General features: G+C 36.8%; 1 protein-coding gene and 2 non-coding genes across 5 annotated transcripts; all 3 read right to left on the reverse strand.

Moving 5' to 3' along the window:
• Positions 1-2,851: 2,851 nt before the first annotated feature.
• On the reverse strand, positions 2,852-2,958 carry LOC141716301 (small nucleolar RNA R71). The gene has a single exon (XR_012573014.1). It is a non-coding gene; the product is annotated as a small nucleolar RNA R71 (small nucleolar RNA).
• An 8,702-nt stretch (positions 2,959-11,660) lies between these two features.
• LOC141715736 (small nucleolar RNA R71) lies at positions 11,661-11,767 on the reverse strand. Its single transcript, XR_012572487.1, has one exon. It is a non-coding gene; the product is annotated as a small nucleolar RNA R71 (small nucleolar RNA).
• Positions 11,768-16,139: 4,372 nt separating this feature from the next.
• On the reverse strand, positions 16,140-19,096 carry LOC141710805 (late embryogenesis abundant protein D-34-like). 3 transcript variants are annotated; one of them, XM_074513335.1, is made up of 5 exons: positions 18,966-19,096; positions 18,819-18,873; positions 18,472-18,607; positions 17,776-18,037; positions 16,140-16,683 (listed from the first exon to the last, which is right to left on the reverse strand). In XM_074513335.1, the coding sequence occupies exons 2-4, from the start codon at positions 18,842-18,844 to the stop codon at positions 17,786-17,788; spliced, it is 414 nt and encodes a 137-aa protein (XP_074369436.1). In that variant the 5' UTR covers positions 18,845-18,873; positions 18,966-19,096; the 3' UTR covers positions 16,140-16,683; positions 17,776-17,785. The 3 variants fall into 3 exon arrangements, with proteins under 3 accessions (XP_074369436.1, XP_074369435.1, XP_074369434.1); XM_074513334.1 differs by having other exon boundaries at positions 16,143-16,605; XM_074513333.1 differs by having other exon boundaries at positions 16,145-16,602.
• Between the last annotated feature and the right edge of the window lie 1,903 nt (positions 19,097-20,999).

The raw sequence follows: 20,999 nt of genomic DNA on the forward strand, positions 1-20,999 counted from the left end.
TAGCACATAAGCACATAACTCATGTATCACTTAATTCATATCACATATAACTCAGTTCGTCAAAAGGGTCGACTCGATATGTTTCAAACTGAAATCAGGTCAAAAATATGATTTTTCGATCAATAATCGACTCAGAATAACTTGTAAACAAACGACCTTTCGAAACAAAAAGGATTTGGGTCTCGAAAGTATTTTTAATGAAAGCAGAATATTTTTCTGAGTCTAGAGGCGTTCGTTTCGTATTAAACAGGCGAACGATTGATTTAATATGAATATTTGAACATTTTTCAGAATAAAAACGATCTCCGAATCATTTAATAATTAAATAATAGGGTTCGAACACCCGAAAATAATGTTATTAGAATTATCGACCTTGGAAAATAATTTAAAATAATATTTTAAAGCTCGAAACTATTTTTCGGAATTTTTAAATCAATTTTAAATAATTAAATCTAATTAAATAATCAATTAGAATTAATTAATAACTAATTAAATTAATTAATCAATTAATATTTAAATTAATTGAATAATTAAATAATTAATTATCAACTAAAATTAATTAATCAAATAATTTGGATTTTTTTTTTTGAATTAAAATAAATTTTCAAAATTAAAAATAATGATTTGTAAAATAAAAATGAATTTTTCAAAAATTAAAATAGGATTTTTGAATTATTTGTAAAAAGAAAATCCAGAAACATGCTTTTAGTTTTGAAATAGCAGAAAACAGAATCAAAGCCGGGTAAATTTCGGGTCAGAAAACGGGTTATGAAGAACAAAGTCGGGTTATGTTTTAAAACCCACCGGAAAATCGAGGAAGACGACCGGAAAACGTCCGGCCGCCGCTCACCCGACTTCCGGCCACACTTCTGGGCTCCAAAACAGAGCCATTCTGAACAGTTTTCACTTCAAATCTCTCCTATATCGACACAAAATCTCAAAAACAACATCCACAACAGCAATCCCCCTTCAAATCGTCGAATTCGATGATCGCCACCCTCCCGCCGGTGAACAATCAGGCGAAAAACACGAAATCAGCACACACACAACCAAAATCAACATGTTATATATGAAAACGAAGCTTGTTTTATGTACAATCTAACCCAACCATTTATAACATCAAGTAATTAAGAAATACTTCTAAAAATCAAATTAAAAATACGAAAATATAAAGAACTCGGGTTTGAACTCCCGGGAATCGTTTGGTTCAAATAAATATGAGAATCGATTGGAAATGATAAGATACAGTTATCCCAACCATCAATTGCATCCAATAACCCCAGAATCAAAAATACCCAATTCAACCCATGAACCCTAAAATTACAAATTTACATATTACTAATCGTTTGAATGATTTGAGGGCATAAACAGAAAGAACATGAAAATCTGAACATTTTGGTTACTCATACTTCAAATTCTGAAGTCTGCATCACCCTCAAATTTGGGTTTGATTCTCAAAACTCTTCAAGAACACCAAGAACACATATTCAATAAATTTTCAGAAAATCAAACCTTAATTTCTATATGATACTGAACCCTATTTTTGAAGTATAATATACCAAATCGACCAGAAAAACATGCTCTACAACATGGAAGCATCAAATCACATCAACAACATCCAGAACAAATTTTCATAATTTAATTATCAAATAATTCGAATATAAATAAATAAATAAGAAAATTACCATGATTTCTGGGAAGAAACTGATGATTGATTCAGAAAGAGGATTTCGAGAGCTTCGTTTTGATATGCTGCACGCCCGAATCGGAGTTCGATAACGCCTTCGTTCGTGTGTTTGATTCTCGGGAACGTATCGGTTTTCTCGGGTTTTTCTCTGTATTTACGGTGTTTTAACTGGTTGCAAATGAATAAACGGAATAAACGAAATAAGAAATAGGCTATTTATATTTATGGAATATTGGATCGTTCCGGATCGTTAATTTAGTTGCTTAGCCACTAAGTAACTACAAAAACGATACAATTCAATACCAGAATTGGATAATTATCAAAACCGAGCTTTTTATAAAACACTATATACGAGAATAACGTAAAAATATCCCGTCTCTCGAGAATACGGGTTTTATTGATTACCGAAATAATTATCGTATCAATAATATTGCGCCGGGCCGCGCACGGGTCAAACCGTAATCCGGATTGAAAAAGTCAAAACACGGAAAATGTCCGGAATTACCAGATTAGGTTAGGAAGGAGTTTTCGGAAGAGTTTCGGGTTATAAAAATGCAACAACGGTTGAAGTCGGATGATTCCCGGCTTTATAAAATAATTTTGGTAATTATTCAGAAAATAATTAATAATTCATAAATTAATATAAAATAATCTAACAGTCCAAAAATTACCAGAAAAATATCACAATTATCTATATTTTATTCTGGACATATAAAAATTCAAATATTCAAATAATGTCACATATAAACATCCAAACATCAATTCCAGTTATCAGATAATTCACCAAAATTCACATAAAATCACATAAACAATTCCAAATAATTATAAAAATAATATCTGAAAATATGGGATATTACACCAGCCATCAGGGCTAACACTTTTGAGATCAAGTCAAGCACGATTTAGATGATACAGAATTCAGTTCAGTTTGGGGGTTCTCCTACTGAAGACCCCAAAATGCACAACAGGGATTTCATCAAGATCTGCGACACTTTCAAGTTCAATGATGTGACTGAAGATGCTATCAAGCTGTGACTCTTCTTGTTCTCTCTGAGGGATAAAGCTAAGTGCTGGTTACATTCTCTACCAGCAGGGTCTATCACCACTTGGGAAGATCTTGCTCAAAAGTTTCTCACTAAATTATTCCCTATGGCGAAGACTGCTGCAATCAGGAATGCTCTTACTCAGTTTGCTCAGCAAACTGAAGAATCTCTGTGTGAGGCTTGGGATCGATATAAGGAGATGCTAAGGAAGTGCCCACGCCATGGCATACCTGATTGGATGATTATCAACTGTTTCTATAATGGATTGGGTGCTACTTCTAGATCCATGCTCGATGCAGCATCAGGAGGAGCCTTATGGGCTAAAAGCTACGATGAAGCTTATGAACTTATTGAACTGATGGCTGCTAATGAGTATCAGAATCCTTCTTAGAGACTGACTCGGGGAAATATAGCAGGAATTCTGGAGTTGGATGCAACAACTGCTATAGCTGCCCAACTTAAGGCTTTGACGATGAAGGTGGACACTTTGGCTAATTATGGAGTTAATCAAATCACTAGTGTCTGTAAGCTTTGTGATGGTGTCCATGAGACTGATCAGTGTGCAATCTCTAGTGAATCAACTCAGTTCGTGAGCAACTTCTAGCGTTCGCAGCAACCTGTGCCAGCCACTTATCATCCCAACAACCGCAATCAGCCTAATTTCAGTTGGAGCAACGCTCAGAATGCGGTTCAACAGCCTTATCAGCAGTATCCAGCTAAGCAGTACAACCCCCATGGTTTTCAACAACCGAAATATGCACCAAGACAACACCTCCAACTGCAACAAGCTAATGAAAAATCTAAATTAGAGGAGTTGAAGCTTATGTGTAAAAGTCAAGTTGTTTCCATCAAGACCTTGGATAATAAAATTGGGCAAATTGTCAATGCCTTGCTAAATCGTTATCCTGGTACACTACCTAGTGATACTGAAGTGCCAGGAAAGAGGGAAGCTAAGGAGCAGGTAAAGGCAATCACCTTGAGGTCTGGAAAGGTTGCGAATCCCAAGCAAAATCAAGTGTTGACTGAAGAAGCTGGGGCTGAGAAAGAAGTAGAGCAGCAGGAAGAAGAAGTGGAACCAAGGAAGACTACTGTTAAGCACACTCCTCCCGAGGGTATTACAGGGGAGAAACAGATCTATCCTCCACTGCCTTTTCCTAAGCTGCTGCAGAGGAAAAAGCTGGACAAGCAATTTGAGAAGTTTTTGGAGGTATTCAAGAAACTTCATATCAACATACCTTTCGCTGAGGCCCTTAAGCAGATGCCTAGTTATGCAAAGTTTATGAAAGGTATTCTCTCTCGGAAAGTGAAGCTAGATGATTTAGAGACTGTCACTCTCACGGAGGAATACAGTGCGGTGCTGCAACAGAAGTTGCCTCCGAAGCTCAAAGATCGAGGAAGTTTCACTATTCCGTGTACTATTGGAAAAATATCTTTTGACAGATGCTTATGTGACTTGGGAGCTAGCATCAATCTGATGCCTTTGTCAATCTTCAAGCAGTTGGACTTCCCTGATCCAAAACCGACTTATATGACCTTGTAGTTGGCTGACCGTTCTATTACATATCCGCAAGGTATTGTGGAGGATGTCTTGGTCAAGGTTGATAAACTCATCTTCCCTGTTGATTTCAGAATTCTTGATTTCGAGGAGGATAAGAAGATTCCCATAATCTTGGGAAGACCTTTCTTGGCAACTAGCCGAACCTTGATAGATATGCAGAAGGGTGAGCTCACAATGCGCATGCTGGATCAGCATGTAACTTTTAATGTATTCAATGCTATGAAATTTCCTATGAAAAATGAGGAGTGCCTAAAGGTGGAGTTGGTCGATTTTGTGGTTACTTCAGAACTTGATCAATTGCTAAGGTCCGATGCCTTAGAAAAAGCCTTATTGGGAAATTCAGAAAGTGAAGATGATGAAGGTGAAGAACAATTGCAATATTTGAATGCTTCTCCCTGGAAGAGGAAGATTGATATGCCTTTTGAATCTCTTGGAATGGAGGAATTGAACAAAGCTCATAAACACCTCAAGCCATCTATTGAGGAAGCTCTCACTCTTGAGCTTAAGCCTTTACCTGAGCATTTGAGGTATGCGTTTTTAGGTGATGCATCTACTTTGCTTGTTATTATTGCATCTGACCTTTCAGATAGTGACGAGAAAAAGCTTCTGAGGATTCTGAGAGAGTTCAAATCGTCAATTAGCTGGACTATAGCAGATATCAAGGGAATCAGCCCTTCTTACTGCATGCATAAAATTCCGCTAGAGGAAGGTAGCAAGCCTACGGTCGAGCAGCAAAGATGACTTAATCCAATCATGAAGGAAGTAGTGAAGAAGGAAATTCTGAAGTGGCTAGATGCAGGGATCATCTATCCTATTTCTGACAGTTCATGGGTAAGCCCGGTTCAATGTGTACCAAAGAAAGGTGGAATTACTGTGGTTGCAAATGAGAAGAATGAGCTTATCCTACGAGAACAGTCACGGGGTGGAGAGTTTGCATGGACTACGGGAAGCTGAACAAGGCCACTAGGAAGGATCACTTCTATTTGCCCTTCATTGTCCAGATGCTTGATAGATTGGTCGGTCATGAGTACTGTCTTCTTGATGGCTATTCGGGTTACAATCAGATTTGTATCGCTTCTGAAGATCAGGAGAAAACTACCTGCACTTGTCCATTTGGTACTTTCACCTTTAGACGAGTTTTTTTGGTCTGTGTGGTGCGCCAGCCACATTTCAGAGATGTATGATGGCCATCTTTTCGGATATGATTGACCAGAATGTGGAGATGTTCATGGGCGACTTCTCTGTATTTGGCGATTCTTTTGATGAATGCTTGCAAAATCTTGGACACGTTCTCAAAAGGTGTGTTTAGACCAATCTGGTTCTTAATTGGGAGAAATGTCACTTTATGGTGCGACCGGGCATTATTCTCGGGCACAAGGTTTCTAGTAAGGGTCTTGAGATGGACAAAGCCAAAGTGGTAGTCATTGATAATCTTCCTCCACCTATTTATGTTAAGGGAATTCGCAGTTTTCTTGGTCATGCGGGTTTTTATAGGCGTTTTATCAAAAACTTCTCTAAGATTTCGAAGCCATTGTGCAGTTTGCTAGAGAAAGATGTCCCTTTCAAGTTTGATGACGAGTGTCTTGCAGCTTTTGAGACATTGAAGAAGAGTTTAATCACGGCACCGGTCATAACTGTACCTGATTGGAATGAACCTTTTGAGATGATGTGCGATGCAAGTGACTATGTAGTTGGAGCAGTTCTTGGGCAGAGGAAGAACAACATATTTCATGTGGTATACACTTGCAAGACCCTAAATGGTGGTCAACTGAATTATACTACTACGGAGAAAGAACTTTTGGCTATTGTCTATGATTTTGAGAAATTTCGATCTTATCTACTTGGGACGGAGGTGACAGTTTTCACTGATCACGCTGCAATTCGTTATCTCGTCTCAAAGAAGGACTCAAAGCCTAGATTGATTAGATGGGTTCTTTTGCTTTAAGAATTTAAACTATGGATCAAGGACAGAAAAGGAACTGAAAATCAAATCGCTAATCATCTCTCGCGTTTAGAGAACCCCAATGCTACTTCATTAGACAAGATATTGATAAATGAGTCTTTTCCCGACGAGCAGCTGTTTGGAGTGCAAAAAGAAGAACCGTGGTTTGCAGATATTGTGAACTACCTTGTGAGTAATATCATGCCTCCCGACTTATCTTATGCTCAAAGGAAGAAGTTTCTACATGAAGTAAAGTGGTATATGTGGGATGATCCGTTTCTTTTTCGACAAGGAGATGACCAAATCATCAGAAGATGTATTCCTTACAGCCAGGGCTGAGCATTCGGTCGGTTTGGTCCAAAACCGGACCGAACCGAATAGACCGAAAAACCGAATTATCATTTTTTCTTGGACCGAACCGAACCGAAATTGTAATATGAACCGGACCAAACCGAACCGAAATAATTCGGTTCGGTTCGGTTTTGGACCGAACGAACCGAATTTTTTAAAAAAATAAGGTTTTATTGAAATTTTAAACCAAAAACTATAAAATCTAAAATATAATTAAAGTAACGTGATTTATAGAGTACTAAGAGTGTATAAATACAATTACAAATTAAAAATTATGATTACAATTATTAAGATATATATAAAATATATATAATATAAAATTATAGTATTTATAATTTGGTCTATTCGGTCTATTCGGTCCGGACCGAAATATTTTTTAAAAGAACCGGACCGAACCGAATTTTATTTCGGTCTATTCGGTCCGGACCGAATAGACCGAATTTCTGAAAAATCAGGACCGAACCAAACCGAATTAGCACGGTTCTGTTCGGTTTTTCGGTTTCAGTTCGGTTTTGCCTACCCCTACTTACATCGAAATGGGGAGGAATAATGTGAGATTGCCACTCAACGGCTTATGGAGGACATTATGGTGGAGAAAAGACAATAGCTCTTATTCTTCAAGCAGGTTTCTCTTGGCCGGCCTTGTTTGAAGATGCTCACCAGTTTGTTTTAAAATGTGATCGATGTCAACATGTGGGTAATATCTCTAAGAGGGATGAGATGCCTCTTAATGTGCTTCTAGAGGTTGAGGTCTTCGATGTTTAGGGAATTGACTTCATGGGGCCATTTGTCTCATCATGTAACAATCAATATATCTTGTTGACGGTTGATTATGTGTCGAAATGGGTTGAAGTTAAGGCGTTGCCAACGAACGATGCGAAAGTGGTGCTTAACTTTCTTCACAAGCAGATATTCACAAGGTTTGGAACTCCAAGAGTCATAATTAGTGGTGACGGGTCGCATTTTTGCAATCGCAAGTTCACTGCGATGATGCAAAGATATAATGTGAATCATCGCATTGCCACGGCTTATCATCCTCAGACAAATGGTCAAGCTGAGGTGTCTAATAGAGAGATCAAACACATTTTAGAGAAATTTGTGTGTCCATCGAGGAAAGATTGGCCTTTGAAGCTTGATGAAGTTGTTTGGGCGTATAGAACAACATTTAAGACTCCATTGGGAATGTCGTCGTTTCAGTTGGTTTATGGTAAGGGGTGTCATTTGCCTGTGGAGCTCGAGCATAAGGCATATTGGGCTTTGAAGAAATTGAATCTTGACTTGGATGTGGCTGGAAAGAAGAGGATGCTTCAATTGAATGAACTCGACGAGTTTCGACTTCAAGCTTATGAGAACAATAAAATGTACAAGGAGAAAGTCAAGAGGTGGCATGATCGGGGTCTAGTGCTCAAATCATTTATGTCGGGGCAACAAGTTCTTTTGTTCAACTCTCGACTCCAGTCTTTTTCCTGGAAAGTTGAAGTCAAGGTGGTCAGGGCCCTTCATAATCAAAATTGTGTTCCCACATGGAGCGGTGGAAATTTTTTAGAATGATCTGGGCCAAGTATTCATGGTAAATGGTCAGAGGTTGAAGCATTACTATGGTTACACGGCAAACCGAGAGGTGGTTAGTGCCGTTCTATTATCCATTTGAGCTCAAGGTTCTACGTCGAGCTAGCGAAGTAAAAGAAGCGCTTCTTGGGAGGCAACCCAAGTTTGTTGTACATTAGTAGGTAGAGGAAGCAAGAAGAAAGGTGAAAAACACAAAAAATCAGAAAAAGAAAAAAATTCAGGGTCAACTTCAGTAGCCAAGCGCGCCCGCGCTGATCCAGCGCGCGGCCGCACTATTTTTCTAGTAACCAAGCGCGCGCCCGCACCAGTTTTCCAGAATGTCAGTGCGCCCGCGCTGTCCAAGCGCGCGGCCGGCCGGGTCCCTGTTCGAAAAAAAAATAATAACAATAGAATAAAGAGAAAAATTGGGAATTTTACTCCAAAATCAATTCATACCCGATTTTTACTCTCCCACATCCCATAATTCCCTCTCCCAATTAAAATCATTATTCCCACGATTCCCATAATCAATTCCCACTTCTATTCCATATTTAATTCTCACCTCTCCACCTATAAATACATACACTTATACACAAACTTCTCCACCACTTCACAAATTCTCAAACACAAATCTCTCTCAAACATTTAGTTTTTATTTTCTCTTATTCAATCCCAATGGCACCGAAGAGACAAAGAACGCAAGTAGGCAGCAGCACCACCGATTCTTAATCTATGGGTGGTGTGAGGCCAAGGTTTTCCACTCCCGAGGCTGAGGAGGAGTACACGAGGCTTCTCTCGAAGCCTATTACTAAGGAGCGAGGTTTTCTGTCATCAGGGAAGGATGGTAAGCTGTTGGAGATGATTCTTGAGATGGGTTGGGTTTTTTTTTTGAGGCTCCCACTGCTGTACCCATGAGTGTTGTGCGGTAGTTCTATGCTAACGCTAAGACGGAGAAGAATGGCTTCACGGTGGTTAGGGGGATGACTGTAGAGTACAGTGCTGATGTGATTAGGAGGGTGATTGAGCAACCCGCGAGGAAGCCCAGTCAGGACACGTGGAATGATAAGACTCCCGAGGACTTCAACTTCGATCTGATCGTTGAGACTCTATGTGTGCATGAGACTCGCTGAAAGTTCAAGAGGGGCACTACTGACTACTCCACGTTCCTTGCGTTATGCATGAACACGTTTACACGGGATTGGAACTCGTTTATTTGTGCTAACATCATGCCATATTCGCATGTGCATGAGATTACTATAGAGCGTGTTCGTCTGCTATGGGGTATTCTTCAGGGCGATTACATTGATTTGGGGATGTGATTATCATGGGACTTTGAGATTCTTGAGAGGAGGTACTATAGGTGCTATTCCGTATGCGTCCATTGTGACGAAGTTGTGTGTGGCAGTTTGTGTTCATTGGCCCGCACATGAGCAGCTGCAGCTTCCCAGTGCTCCTATCGATAGTTTTACACTGTTGAGTATGTAGGAGTGGTATGGAGGGTATCCCGATCCTAAGGGGCTTGGGTATTCATATGATCATCTTCCAGGTGATAAGTGGATTTTATATCCACTTGGAACGCTTTATTACAAGCTTAAATTGGTGTTTTGGACTCAAGTTATTGGTATTTTGATGGGTTTTTGTATTATTGTATTTCAGGTATCAGTTAAATGAATAAAGGAGCTTTTAAAGGGGAATCCAAGGCCATTGTCAAGTTGTAGAGAATCTCGTTAGCTTCGCATGGGCAGTTGAATCGCCTAATTCTGACGAGTAGAACTCAAGTTATGGACAAAATAAGATTTATCAGAATTTTCCAGAAGCCGCCCGCGCGGCCGCGTCAGAAGTGCACGCGACCGCCTGCTGACACGCGGCCGCATCAGACCCGCACGCGACCGCATGCTGATGCGCGGCTGATTTCGCTGAAAAAGCCTTTTTTGAGTGGAATTTGATAATTTTAAGGGTACAGGTCAACTAGGGGCTTATATATACTTTAAAAAAAGGGTTTTCATCATTAGGGAAGATTGGGAGATCAAGGAGAAGACCTAGAAGCACAAAATAACTCTGAAAAAGAAGATCTTATTTTCTGCTTGTGATTCTTTGAAAATAGTTGTAACTTTGGATGCTCGTTTTCATTCTTGTTGAACCTAGACTTTTTTTATTTGTACTTTGATTATTATTCAGTTTATTAAGACCTTGTTTTATACCATGCTTTCATTGGAACCCATGATGACGATGAGTTCAATTATAGGCTAATCGTTATCATGGGATTCTAGCGGATTTACTTATGGATTTCAATAGTTAATTTATTCCGATACCTTAGTGTGCGGTGATTGATTGATATCCTGGTATTGGTTGTGCTTATTCGTCTTATGTGCGAAGCTAACATATAAGATAGCGTGTTAATCTCTATTGAAGCGACAGTAAATATAGAGGTTTAGAACTTGCCATGCTAGCATAGGTTCATGTATTTGTTATGCATGATTCGTAGGTAATTTTAACCATCTTACTTGCCCTATGTAATCACGATAGATAACTTGCACATTAAACCGTTATGTTTTCAATTCTTATAGACATATAAGGACTAAGCTTAATTGGTGTCTATTCAACTTCTATCTCTTTTGTGGATGCTTGGTAGTAGGGGTATTCGTACAACGAAAGTTGGCATTTACTAGTTTCGTGTTATCTGATTAGTGTCATCATCATCACATGCTAAGGTTAAGAACAATGACTTGGAATGAAGTAGTAATGAAGTTAGAATCCCATGTTTGTCATATATAGCAATTCAACCTCAATTCTCTTAGTTAATGTTATTTAGTATAATCTCTTAGTTTAATAAAAACCCAATTTATTATTTGTCTTAGTATTGAGCGATAACCATATATTGTTGCATAGGTGCATAAATTGAACTTAACCTAAACTAGTCTTTGTGGGAACGAATCTGATTTATATCTTATACTACTTGTGAACGCGTACTTGCGTGAATATTAGCGCGTGTTTTCGCCCTAACAAGTTTTTGGAGCCGCTGCCGGGGACTCGGTGTTAATTGTTTAGTTTATGTGCTTGTCATCAGTGGTCGTTAAAGTTCACTGACTCGGACTCTTTTACTTTCACGGTATACTTGTTGTGTTTCAGGTACTCATTACAATGGGAGACCAAGCAGCATGAACGAAAGCCTTAATGGAATTTTCTCAACCCAAGATCAATGATATTCAATCTAGCATTGTCAGGCCAGCTACCACAGCTAATACCTTTGAGATCAATCCTGGCATAATTCAATGGGTGTAGAATTCAATCCAGTTTGGGGGTTCTCCAACGGAAGGTCCCAATATGCACATTAGGGATTTCATTGAGATATGCGACACCTTCAAGTTTAATGGTGTTTCTGAAGATGCTGTGAAGCTGAGACTGTTCCCATTCTCTCTGAGGGACAAGGCTAAGAGCTGGTTACACTCTCTACCAGCTGGTTCGATTACTACTTGGGAAGATCTTGCTCAAAAGTTTCTCACTAAATTCTTCCCTATGGCAAAGACAACTGCAATCAGAAACGTTATTACTCAATTTGCACAGCAATCGGAAGAATCTCTATGTGAAGCTTGGGAGTGCTATAAGGAGATGCTTATAAAGTGTCCTCATCATGGAATGCCTGATTGGATGATCATCAACTATTTTTATAATGGTTTGGGAGCACAGTCCAGACCTATGCTCGATGCAGCATCAGGTGGAGCCTTATGGGAGAAGATCTATGAGGAAGCTTATGATCTAATTGAACTGATGGTTGCTAATGAATATCAGTATCCATCCCAGAGATTGCCACAGAGCAAGGTAGCAGGAGCTCTTGAGATGGATACAACTATGGCTATCACTGCTCAACTAAAGGAGTAGTGTATGAAGATTGATTCTCTGGCTAACTTGGGTGTTAATCAGATAACCAGTGTTTGTGAGCTATGTGTAGGATTCGTATGCGACGGAGCAATGCGCTATATTTAGTGAATCAGCTCAGTTTGTGAGCAACTTTCAGAGATCGCAGCAACCAGTTCCAGACACTTATCATCCTGACAACTGGAATCATCCTAACTTCAGATGGAGCAATAATCAGAATGCGATGCAACAGCCGTTCCAGCAGTTTGGAGCAAAATAATTAAACCCTCCTGGTTTTCAGCAATAATTTACACCAAGACAACAACTTCAACTTCAACAACAAACTCATGATGTAGGTCTATCTTTGAATGAAAAATCTGAATTGGAGGAGTTGAGGCTTATGTGCAAAAACCAGGCTCTTATATGCCAAAGCCAGGCTATTTCTATCCAGAATCTGGAGAACCAGATAGGACAAATTTCTAACGTCTTATTGAATCGACTACCATGAACGCTTTTTAGTTATACAAAAGTTCAGGAAAGAGAGAAGCAGAAGAGCAGGTTAAGGCAATTATATTGAGGTCTGGGAAGGTTGCAAGCCCTGAAAAATCTCAAGTTCCAGAATCTGGAGTTTTGGCTGAAAAAGAAGTGCATAAAGAAATGGAAGTGGAACCAAGGAAGACTACTGTGGAACACACTCCTCCTGAGGGTAATATATGGGAGAAACAGATCTATCATCCACCTCCTTTTCCTAAGAGGCTGCAGAAGAAAAAGCTGGATAAGCAGTTTGAGAAGTTTTTGGAGGTGTTCAAGAAACTTCATATCAATATACCTTTCGCTGAAGCTCTTGAACAGATGCCTAGCTATGCGAGGTTTATGAAAGTTATTCTCTTTCAAAAAGTGAAGCTTGATGACTTAGAGACCGTTGCTCTAACGGAGGAATGTAGTGCTATGTTGTAATATAAGTTGCCTCTGAAGTTTAAAGATCCTAGAAGCTTCAATATTCCTTGCATCATCGGAAACTTATCATTCGACAAGTGTTTATGTGATTTAGGAGCTAGCATCAATCTGATGCCCTTGTCTATCTTCAAGAAGCTTGGTCTGCCTGATCCGAAACCAACATACATGTCATTGCAACTAGCTGATCGTTCCATCGCTTATCCACGAGGTATAGTGAATGATGTCTTAGTCAAGGTGGATAAACTCATCTTCCCTGCTGACTTTGTAATTCTTGATTTCGAGGAAGATAAGAAGATTCCGAAAAAGAAGATCTTGTTTTCTACTTGTGATTCTTTGAAAATAGTTGTAACTTTGGATGCTCGTTTTCATTCTTGTTGAACCTAGACTTTTTTTATTCGTACTTTGATTATTATTCAGTTTATTAAGACCTTGTTTTATACCATGCTTTCATTGGAACCCATGATGATGATGAGTTCAATTATGGGCTAATCGTTATCATGGGATTCTAGCGGATTTACTTATGGATTTCAGTAGTTATTTTTTTCCGATACCTTAGTGTGTGGTGATTGATTGATATCCTGGTATTGGTTGTGCTTATTCGTCTTATATGCGTAGCTAACATATAAGATAGCGTGTTAATCTCTATTGAAGCGACAGTAAATATAGAGGTTTAGAACTTGCCATGCTAGCATAGGTTCATGTATTTGTTATGCATGATTCGTAGGTAATTTTAACCATCTTACTTTCCCTATGTAATCACGATAGATAACTTGCGCATTAAACCGTTATGTTTTCAATTCTTATAGACATATAAGGACTAAGCATAATTGGTGTCTATTCAACTTCTATCTCTTTTGTGGATGCTTGGTAGTAGGGTATTCGTACAACGAAAGTTGGCGTTTACTAGTTTCGTGTTATCTGATTAGTGTCATCACCATCACATGTTAAGGTTAAGAACAATGACTTGGAATGAAGTAGTAATGAAGTTAGATTTCCATGTTTGTCATATATAGCAATTCAACCTCAATTCTCTCAGTTAATGTTATTTAGTATAATCTCCTAGTTTAATAAAAACCCAATTTATTATTTGTCTTAGCATTGAGCGATAACCATACATTGTTGTATAGGTGCATAAATTGAACTTAACCTAAACTAGTCTCTGTGGGAACGAATCTGATTTATATCTTATACTACTTGCGAACGCGTATACTTGCGTGAATATTAGCTAACCCAACGCTCGCTACATGGGTACTATTGTATAAGTCTTTTGTGGACCTCACTCATTGCACGATCAAATAAGCATACTTGTGTTGTTTTGTTGTGAATAAAAGCGTGAATCCATGTTAAACTCCGATATAAGAATTGAAGTGTTATAAGTTATTTTGAGTCTAGCTTTTATTATATTTATAAACTTGCGATTTCTTTGATAAGTAGTGAGTCATGATTGTTGATCTAGTTGCGATAGTATGTCTGTAAGCAGTTACACATACGCACGTCTCTGGTTTATAGGTTGATTTGTGAGATTTGATTGATCTTTATGTGAATAACTACATTTTCTAAGGTGTTGCTTGTTGATTGGTTTAATTATTCTGTGGGGATTGTTGCATTCATTTAGTTGCATTCATGCATTTTTATTTCTTGTTTTTTTAGTCTGTTTATGCTTGAGAACAAGTATCGATTCAAGTTTAGGGGTATATTGAGGGAAATTTATGACACTTTATTATGTTCCGTAAAGCTTTGAATTGGTGTAATTGTACTCAATTTATTGGTGTTTTAATGTGTTTTCTAGTGTTTTGCCATTTCAGGCATTAATCTGAGAATTAGGCGAATTATCATTGATTTGATGCTAGTATGGTGTTAGGTCGGTGTCTAAGGAATAAAGCTCGCGAAAACCGGCTCAAATCTGCAAGAAAAAAAAGAAGTCAAAGTTTTGGCAGAAGCCCAGTACGCCCGCGCTGATCAAGTGCGCGTCCGCGCCCGAACTTCAGAGAGCCAGCGCACCCGCGCTGATCAAGCGCACGGCTGCGCCAGGTCAGGTTTCAAGAATCCTGTTTTGAATAGAAGACGAATTTCTGGACTTCTCTGCTGATTAGGGCTGCTGTATAAATAACTTTAGGTCGTCTTTAATAATATATCAAGCTAGAGACATATCAAGGAGAGCTGTAAGAAGTCCGTGTTAGCACGATTCAACGGAGACGAAGAAGATCTTGGTTTTACTTTTGAATCTTTGTTCTAAGTTGTAACTTGGATGCTAGTTTTCTTATTTGTGAACCTTTTGTAACTTGGATGCTAGTTTTCTTATTTGTGAATCTTACTCTTGTTTCGTACTAGGTTATGTTATTTAAGTATAAGGACTACATTTATTATATCATGCTTTCATCGAAACCCACGTTGATGATGAGTCCGAATATGGGCTAATCGTTATCGTGGGGTTCTAACGGATTTATTTATGGATTTTTTTAGTTAATTTATTTCGATGCCTTAGTATGTGGTGATTATATGATAACCTAGTATTGGTTGTGCATATTCGTCTTATGAGCGTCGCGAACTTATATGATAGTGTGTTAATTCTTAATGAAGCGAAAGTGAATTTAAACATTTAGAACTTGCCATGCTAGCATAGGTTCATGTATTTGTTATGCATGATTTGTGGGTAATTTTAACCATCTTACTTGCCCTATGTAATCAATATAGATAACTTGTGCTTAAACCGTTATGTTGTCAAATTCTATAGACATATAAGGTCTCAATATAATTGGTGTCTATTCAGCTTCTATCTCTTTTGTGGATGTCTGGTAGTATGGCACTACGCCATAAGTGGGCTATTGTAATGCCTAAATGGTGTTACAATAGGCCCAAAAAATGTTACATTAGGTATATTGTAACACCAGGGGGCCTTACGTATATGAGCATTACAATAGACACCATAATGTAACACTTCAGTGATCTATTGTAACAGAGAAGAAAACGTTACAATAGGCAACTACTGTAACACTAAAAGGCCCAAATGTAACATAAATTGAGTGATACAATAGCTTGATCAAGACTGCATAAGTGGCCCCACATATGGGGCCCACATAGCCTATTGTAACATTCTGTTTTATCTATTGTAACACAATTTTTGTAATTAAACAACACTAGCATTCATATTAAAATACTATATATAAACATAAATTTCACTAGAAAAGGCAGATAAATTCGAAATACATGTTTTTTGTAAAGATAAATCTCATTAGCAACAAAAATATCATAGTTGCCATACATAATAGTCTCAATCTCCAAACCATACTAATACATAAGAGTCTCATCTTCAAACCATACTAATGAATAGAGTCTCTACACAAACACATACATACAAATATCTGTTTACGTTCAGAAGTCACTACTAACATCAGTCACTTTAGAAGAATGACAAAGGCCACACTTATGGTCGCATGCTTCTGAAGAATCTGATTGTTTTTGCTTCTTGTAGTCCTTATTGATCTTCCTAAAGGAACAAGGCATTAATGACGACTCTGATTTCATTTGGTCCATGTTGATTTTCTTAACTGCAATGTCGACTAGATTCCCATTTATCGGCTTATCGAGAGGCTTGGAGGAATTGAACACAAGCTTTTATAGACTGATATCACATTTTCCATATAACATGCAGCTCGCGTCGCTGCTTCATTTAGACAAAATATAAATTACAATGTAGCACATTTGAGATTCAAGATTAAACCAGAAAAGACTCAAGCAAATCCTGTATGATAAAGGAAGAAGCACAGGTATGAGGTGACCGATGAAGTATTATAAACTAAACTGAAATTAAAGTACTTCTCTAAAATCTAAATATGAATACATTTTGCATCAGCTCGTAAAAATACTTCTTCTCAAATCATTCTCTAAACACAGCACTCTTCCGATTGCAGTCAAAGAAATGGATGCATAAAATTAAAAGTAAACAAGTAAGATCCACTTTACTATTCTTAAGTAATTTAACAATGAATGTTACACTTTGGTCCTCTTATAGAAGTTTGTTTAAGAATAAAATGGTACATTCACCATATAATATATTTTATGAGTATTATACTTGTGTTAGAAGCTCCTTGTGTTTGTGATTGCATTAAAATATAGGTACATAGCATGCATAAAGTGTATTGAGTGTATCAAAATTATGATGTAAGATTATTGGTACATATTTCCTTATATGGTATATATATCTGATACTACTACTGTATGTGATAGTGAAGAGAACAGAAGCATTTACTTCAGTCATGTAACTCTCACTCATATTAGATACCTCTTGTGTTGTCTCTATCCTTCTCTCGTTTAGCTTTGATTGTTCTGAATTTATGCAGGGGCTGTGGGATAGTTCACATTCAAGGATCACATAAAAACCTATAAAAATGTATTAGTTGGAAAGTAGATAAAGATATACAGACTGCTAAAGCAAGGTAAGTTTGATAGTTTTACTATGAGTCTCATCTTTTTTTCAGTCTTTCATAGGGATTTAATTTATGCTCTGAGATGCCTTATGCAAGTAGGACTTTATTCAATTTTTATTATAATTTGGTAGCTTCACCTTCATTTTTAGTCAACATGTTGTCATTTTTAGGTGAAATGGCTCCTCTTTATTATTATTTATTTCCTGAGGACTCAACATAAGTAATTCTATTAGCAACTACCGTGTGTCGTAATTACCACGGTAACATATCAGGTGGAATTAAAGAGAAGAGATTCAATTTGCGGTATGTAGAGTATAGATCTTATCATTCTAATTAGCATCCTACACACTCAAAGTAAACAAAACCAATATATATAAGTGAATTAACAGAGTAGCTTGATGACTTACAGCAAGGACATCATCCAGTTTGCTTTGTTTTCAGCTTCATAGTAGGAGCATTAAGATCCGCAACGGATTGAGCAGCAGCAGCCACACCACTAGGATTAGCGTAGCCGCTAGCTCTAACTTCAGATGCCTGTATAGAAGTTGCATCGCTTTGATCCACTGGCTTATCTCCTGTAGTTAGAGTAGTGGTCTCCAAAGCCTCACTTATACTAACTGAATCATTACCAGGGCTTGTCATGTTAAGTTCAACATATTGTCCCACCACCTATACATGACGTACAATTAATTTTCATACATCACTACATCAGTCCAGAACTTAAAATTAACTAAAACTTAATTATTAATTTTTGATGATCAATCGAGACTACTAAAATTATTAATTTTTGATTAATTACTATTACTAGCAGAGTATTAAAATTACTAAAGCCTCGGATTCAATCGAAAATACAAACACAAATTAAAAAAGCTGTATAGAAGTGCATATACAATGGTGTTTATGACTGTTAAACAGTGACGCATAATCAAAATTAGGTTTCAAGCATAAATATAACACCACACTGTATATATAATACAACTTCCTGCTCTATATGCATACATCTAAAAATAGTAGACAACTTCATAACAATTAACAACAGACAAAAAATCACATATAAGAGTAAACTAGTATAAATCAAAAACATACAAAGAAAGAGTATTTACCCTAAAAGCAGGCTGATAATTTGCTGGAGCTTCACCTTTCTCACCGCCAAATTCTCCAGGTGGTCCTCTTGGGCCAGAACGATACCCATCTCTGTCACCAAACCTAGGTCGATCCCCCTCAAATCTCGGAGGACCACTACAAAAATCCATCCAACCAATCCAAACCACATTAATCAGAACATAATCCGACATAAAAAATCAGATTACATAAACTACATTATCCAGTGTTAAAAAATATAGAAAAATTAGCAACAAAAATTAGCAACAAATCTCCTTTACTTGTTATTAATCCAAACATAGTAAACCTAATTTAATAATTTCGAAACAATCGGAAAGAAAAAGCAAACCTCACATTTCCAATTAGCTTCCGCATCTATTCTGCTCACTCAAAGTCGAATCATCCTACAACAACAATAGATAACAAAATCACAATTTAATTAATAAAAAAACACAATAAAAATATTAATAGCATAGGGATTAACTGAAAAGAGTACCTGATAGCGTAGTGGATTGTCGATGAAATCAACGGCCCATCTTAGTGCTACTCCTTTACCTTTCTCCAATTAGGGCTTGTATATTAGAGAAAGAAAAATGGGACGAGAGAATATCACAGTGAAAAATGGGGAAATAGAATTAGAGAAAGGGGGATGTAAATCGATTGTATTTTTATTTTTTTGGGGGGGGGGGATTACCGCCTTATTTTTCACCTCGTAGAACGTGCATAATTTTTAACTTTTTGATTTTAGTTTTTCATATAATTATTAAAAAATATTTTTATTATATATAAAAATTAAAGTAATATCTTATGTATTTGTATTTAGAAAAAAACTTATTTTTTTAATTATATATGATATTTATAATCATGAATAATACATAATATAATTTTAAATCTAATTTTATGATGATATTTTTATTTTAATATTTTTAAAAATTAAAAAAGTAACTAATGTAACACCAGGTGATGGTGTTACATGTTCGGCAACATCAACATTTTTGTGTAACACTAGTTTATAGCCGTTGTAACACTAATTCAGAGGTGTTACAATATAACAAAAATTTCTTAACTAATGTAACGCTTCTTGTAACACTTGCATTACAGTAGCACACGTATGGCGTAGTGTGGTATTCGTGCAACGAAAGTTAACAGTTTATCAGTTTCGTGTTATCTGATTAGTGTCATCACCATTACATGCTAAGGTTAAGAACAATAAGGCTATTTAATGAAGTTAGAATCTCATGTTTGTCATATCTATTAATTCAGTCATCTTATTCCCTTAGTTATAATTGTTAGTTTAAATCTTAGTTATAAACAACATCAATTTGTTATCGTCTTAGCATTGAATAATAACCATACATTGTTATTTAAGTGCATAAATTAATTAGTTAACCAAGCCAGTCTCTGTGGGAATGAACTAGAAAAGATTCTATATTACTTGTGAACGCGTATACTTACGTCTATTATTAGCGCGTGTTTAGCGACTAACACAGACCAGGATCAGCTGGGAGCTCAAGCAAATTCACTTCTACTCTTCTTTGTTTTTTTAAAAGTTCAGTATTTTTCTGGTGAATTTTTAGAACCAATTTCAGTTGATTTTTTATTTGGATTTGGTAGTCTTTTGAAATATCTATCCATGATAACAGAAATGTAAGTATAAATACACGAAGATGAACTGGTGTGCATGAGATGTGAGTTGAGAGTCTTAAAGGTTTATTTTTTCACGTTTTACAAAGTGATGTCCTGATGAAGTTTACAAAATGGGTTGTAACTTGTACACACCTAAACTTTGTGTCGTTACATATTTCCAAGAAAAAAAAATTAGATATTTAGATAATTGCAGTTTAAATACTTTTCGGTGTAAGTGTTAGGTATGAAATTCAACATAGGAGGTGAATGTATTTTCTTGAATTTGAATTGTCTTTCTTACTTATGGAAAAAAATAGTTTGTATGAATTTGTAGAGATAAAGTATTAATGCAAAACACACAAGAAAATATCAAAAACTCACTTGAATTTATTAAATCAAATTTATTTTGCTACAAATCTGTGTTCTTAAAGATAAGAACTCGACTACAGTTCTTGAGAGAGAATTCGAGATTTTTCTTAGATCTGTTTGTCACTTCTAAACAAAGGACATGTGACATACTTTATAGATCAACATGCACGGGATTACAAAACTTGCACTAAAATGGACTAACACGGTTACTTTGTATATTTTCCATTTCCAGTGTTAGCAAATCTGTGCAGAATCTAACAGGTCTGTGACCCTCCTTTTTCCAGTAAATCTTGGTCCTTGATCATGTATTCTTCAAACTGTATTTGTAGTCTTTTCAATTGAGTGATATAATTGTTTGTTGATTGATAATCTTGAATATTTAATTTGTCTGCATTTTGAATTATGAAGTAGTATATCGAGATCTCTTTAGTTCTGTAGAGATGTCATATGTCGATGAATATAATGACTTATCGATATCTTGAGTTCTCTACATGTGTTAATGTTTGTCAATATCTCTAGTTCTCTACACGTAAAA

This window comes from Apium graveolens, chromosome 3 (assembly GCF_009905375.1).
Source record: "Apium graveolens cultivar Ventura chromosome 3, ASM990537v1, whole genome shotgun sequence".
In the NCBI taxonomy this organism is placed as follows: Eukaryota; Viridiplantae; Streptophyta; class Magnoliopsida; order Apiales; family Apiaceae; genus Apium; species Apium graveolens.

Coding starts and splice junctions, on each gene's coding strand:
- LOC141710805 (XM_074513335.1), bottom strand. CDS start 18,844: ATGCGGAAGCTAATTGGAAATGTGAG. Junction 18,608..18,818: donor AAGCTAATTGGAAATGTGAG/GTTTGCTTTTTC, acceptor GGATTTTTGTAG/TGGTCCTCCGAGATTTGAGG. Junction 18,038..18,471: donor ATTATCAGCCTGCTTTTAGG/GTAAATACTCTT, acceptor CGTCATGTATAG/GTGGTGGGACAATATGTTGA.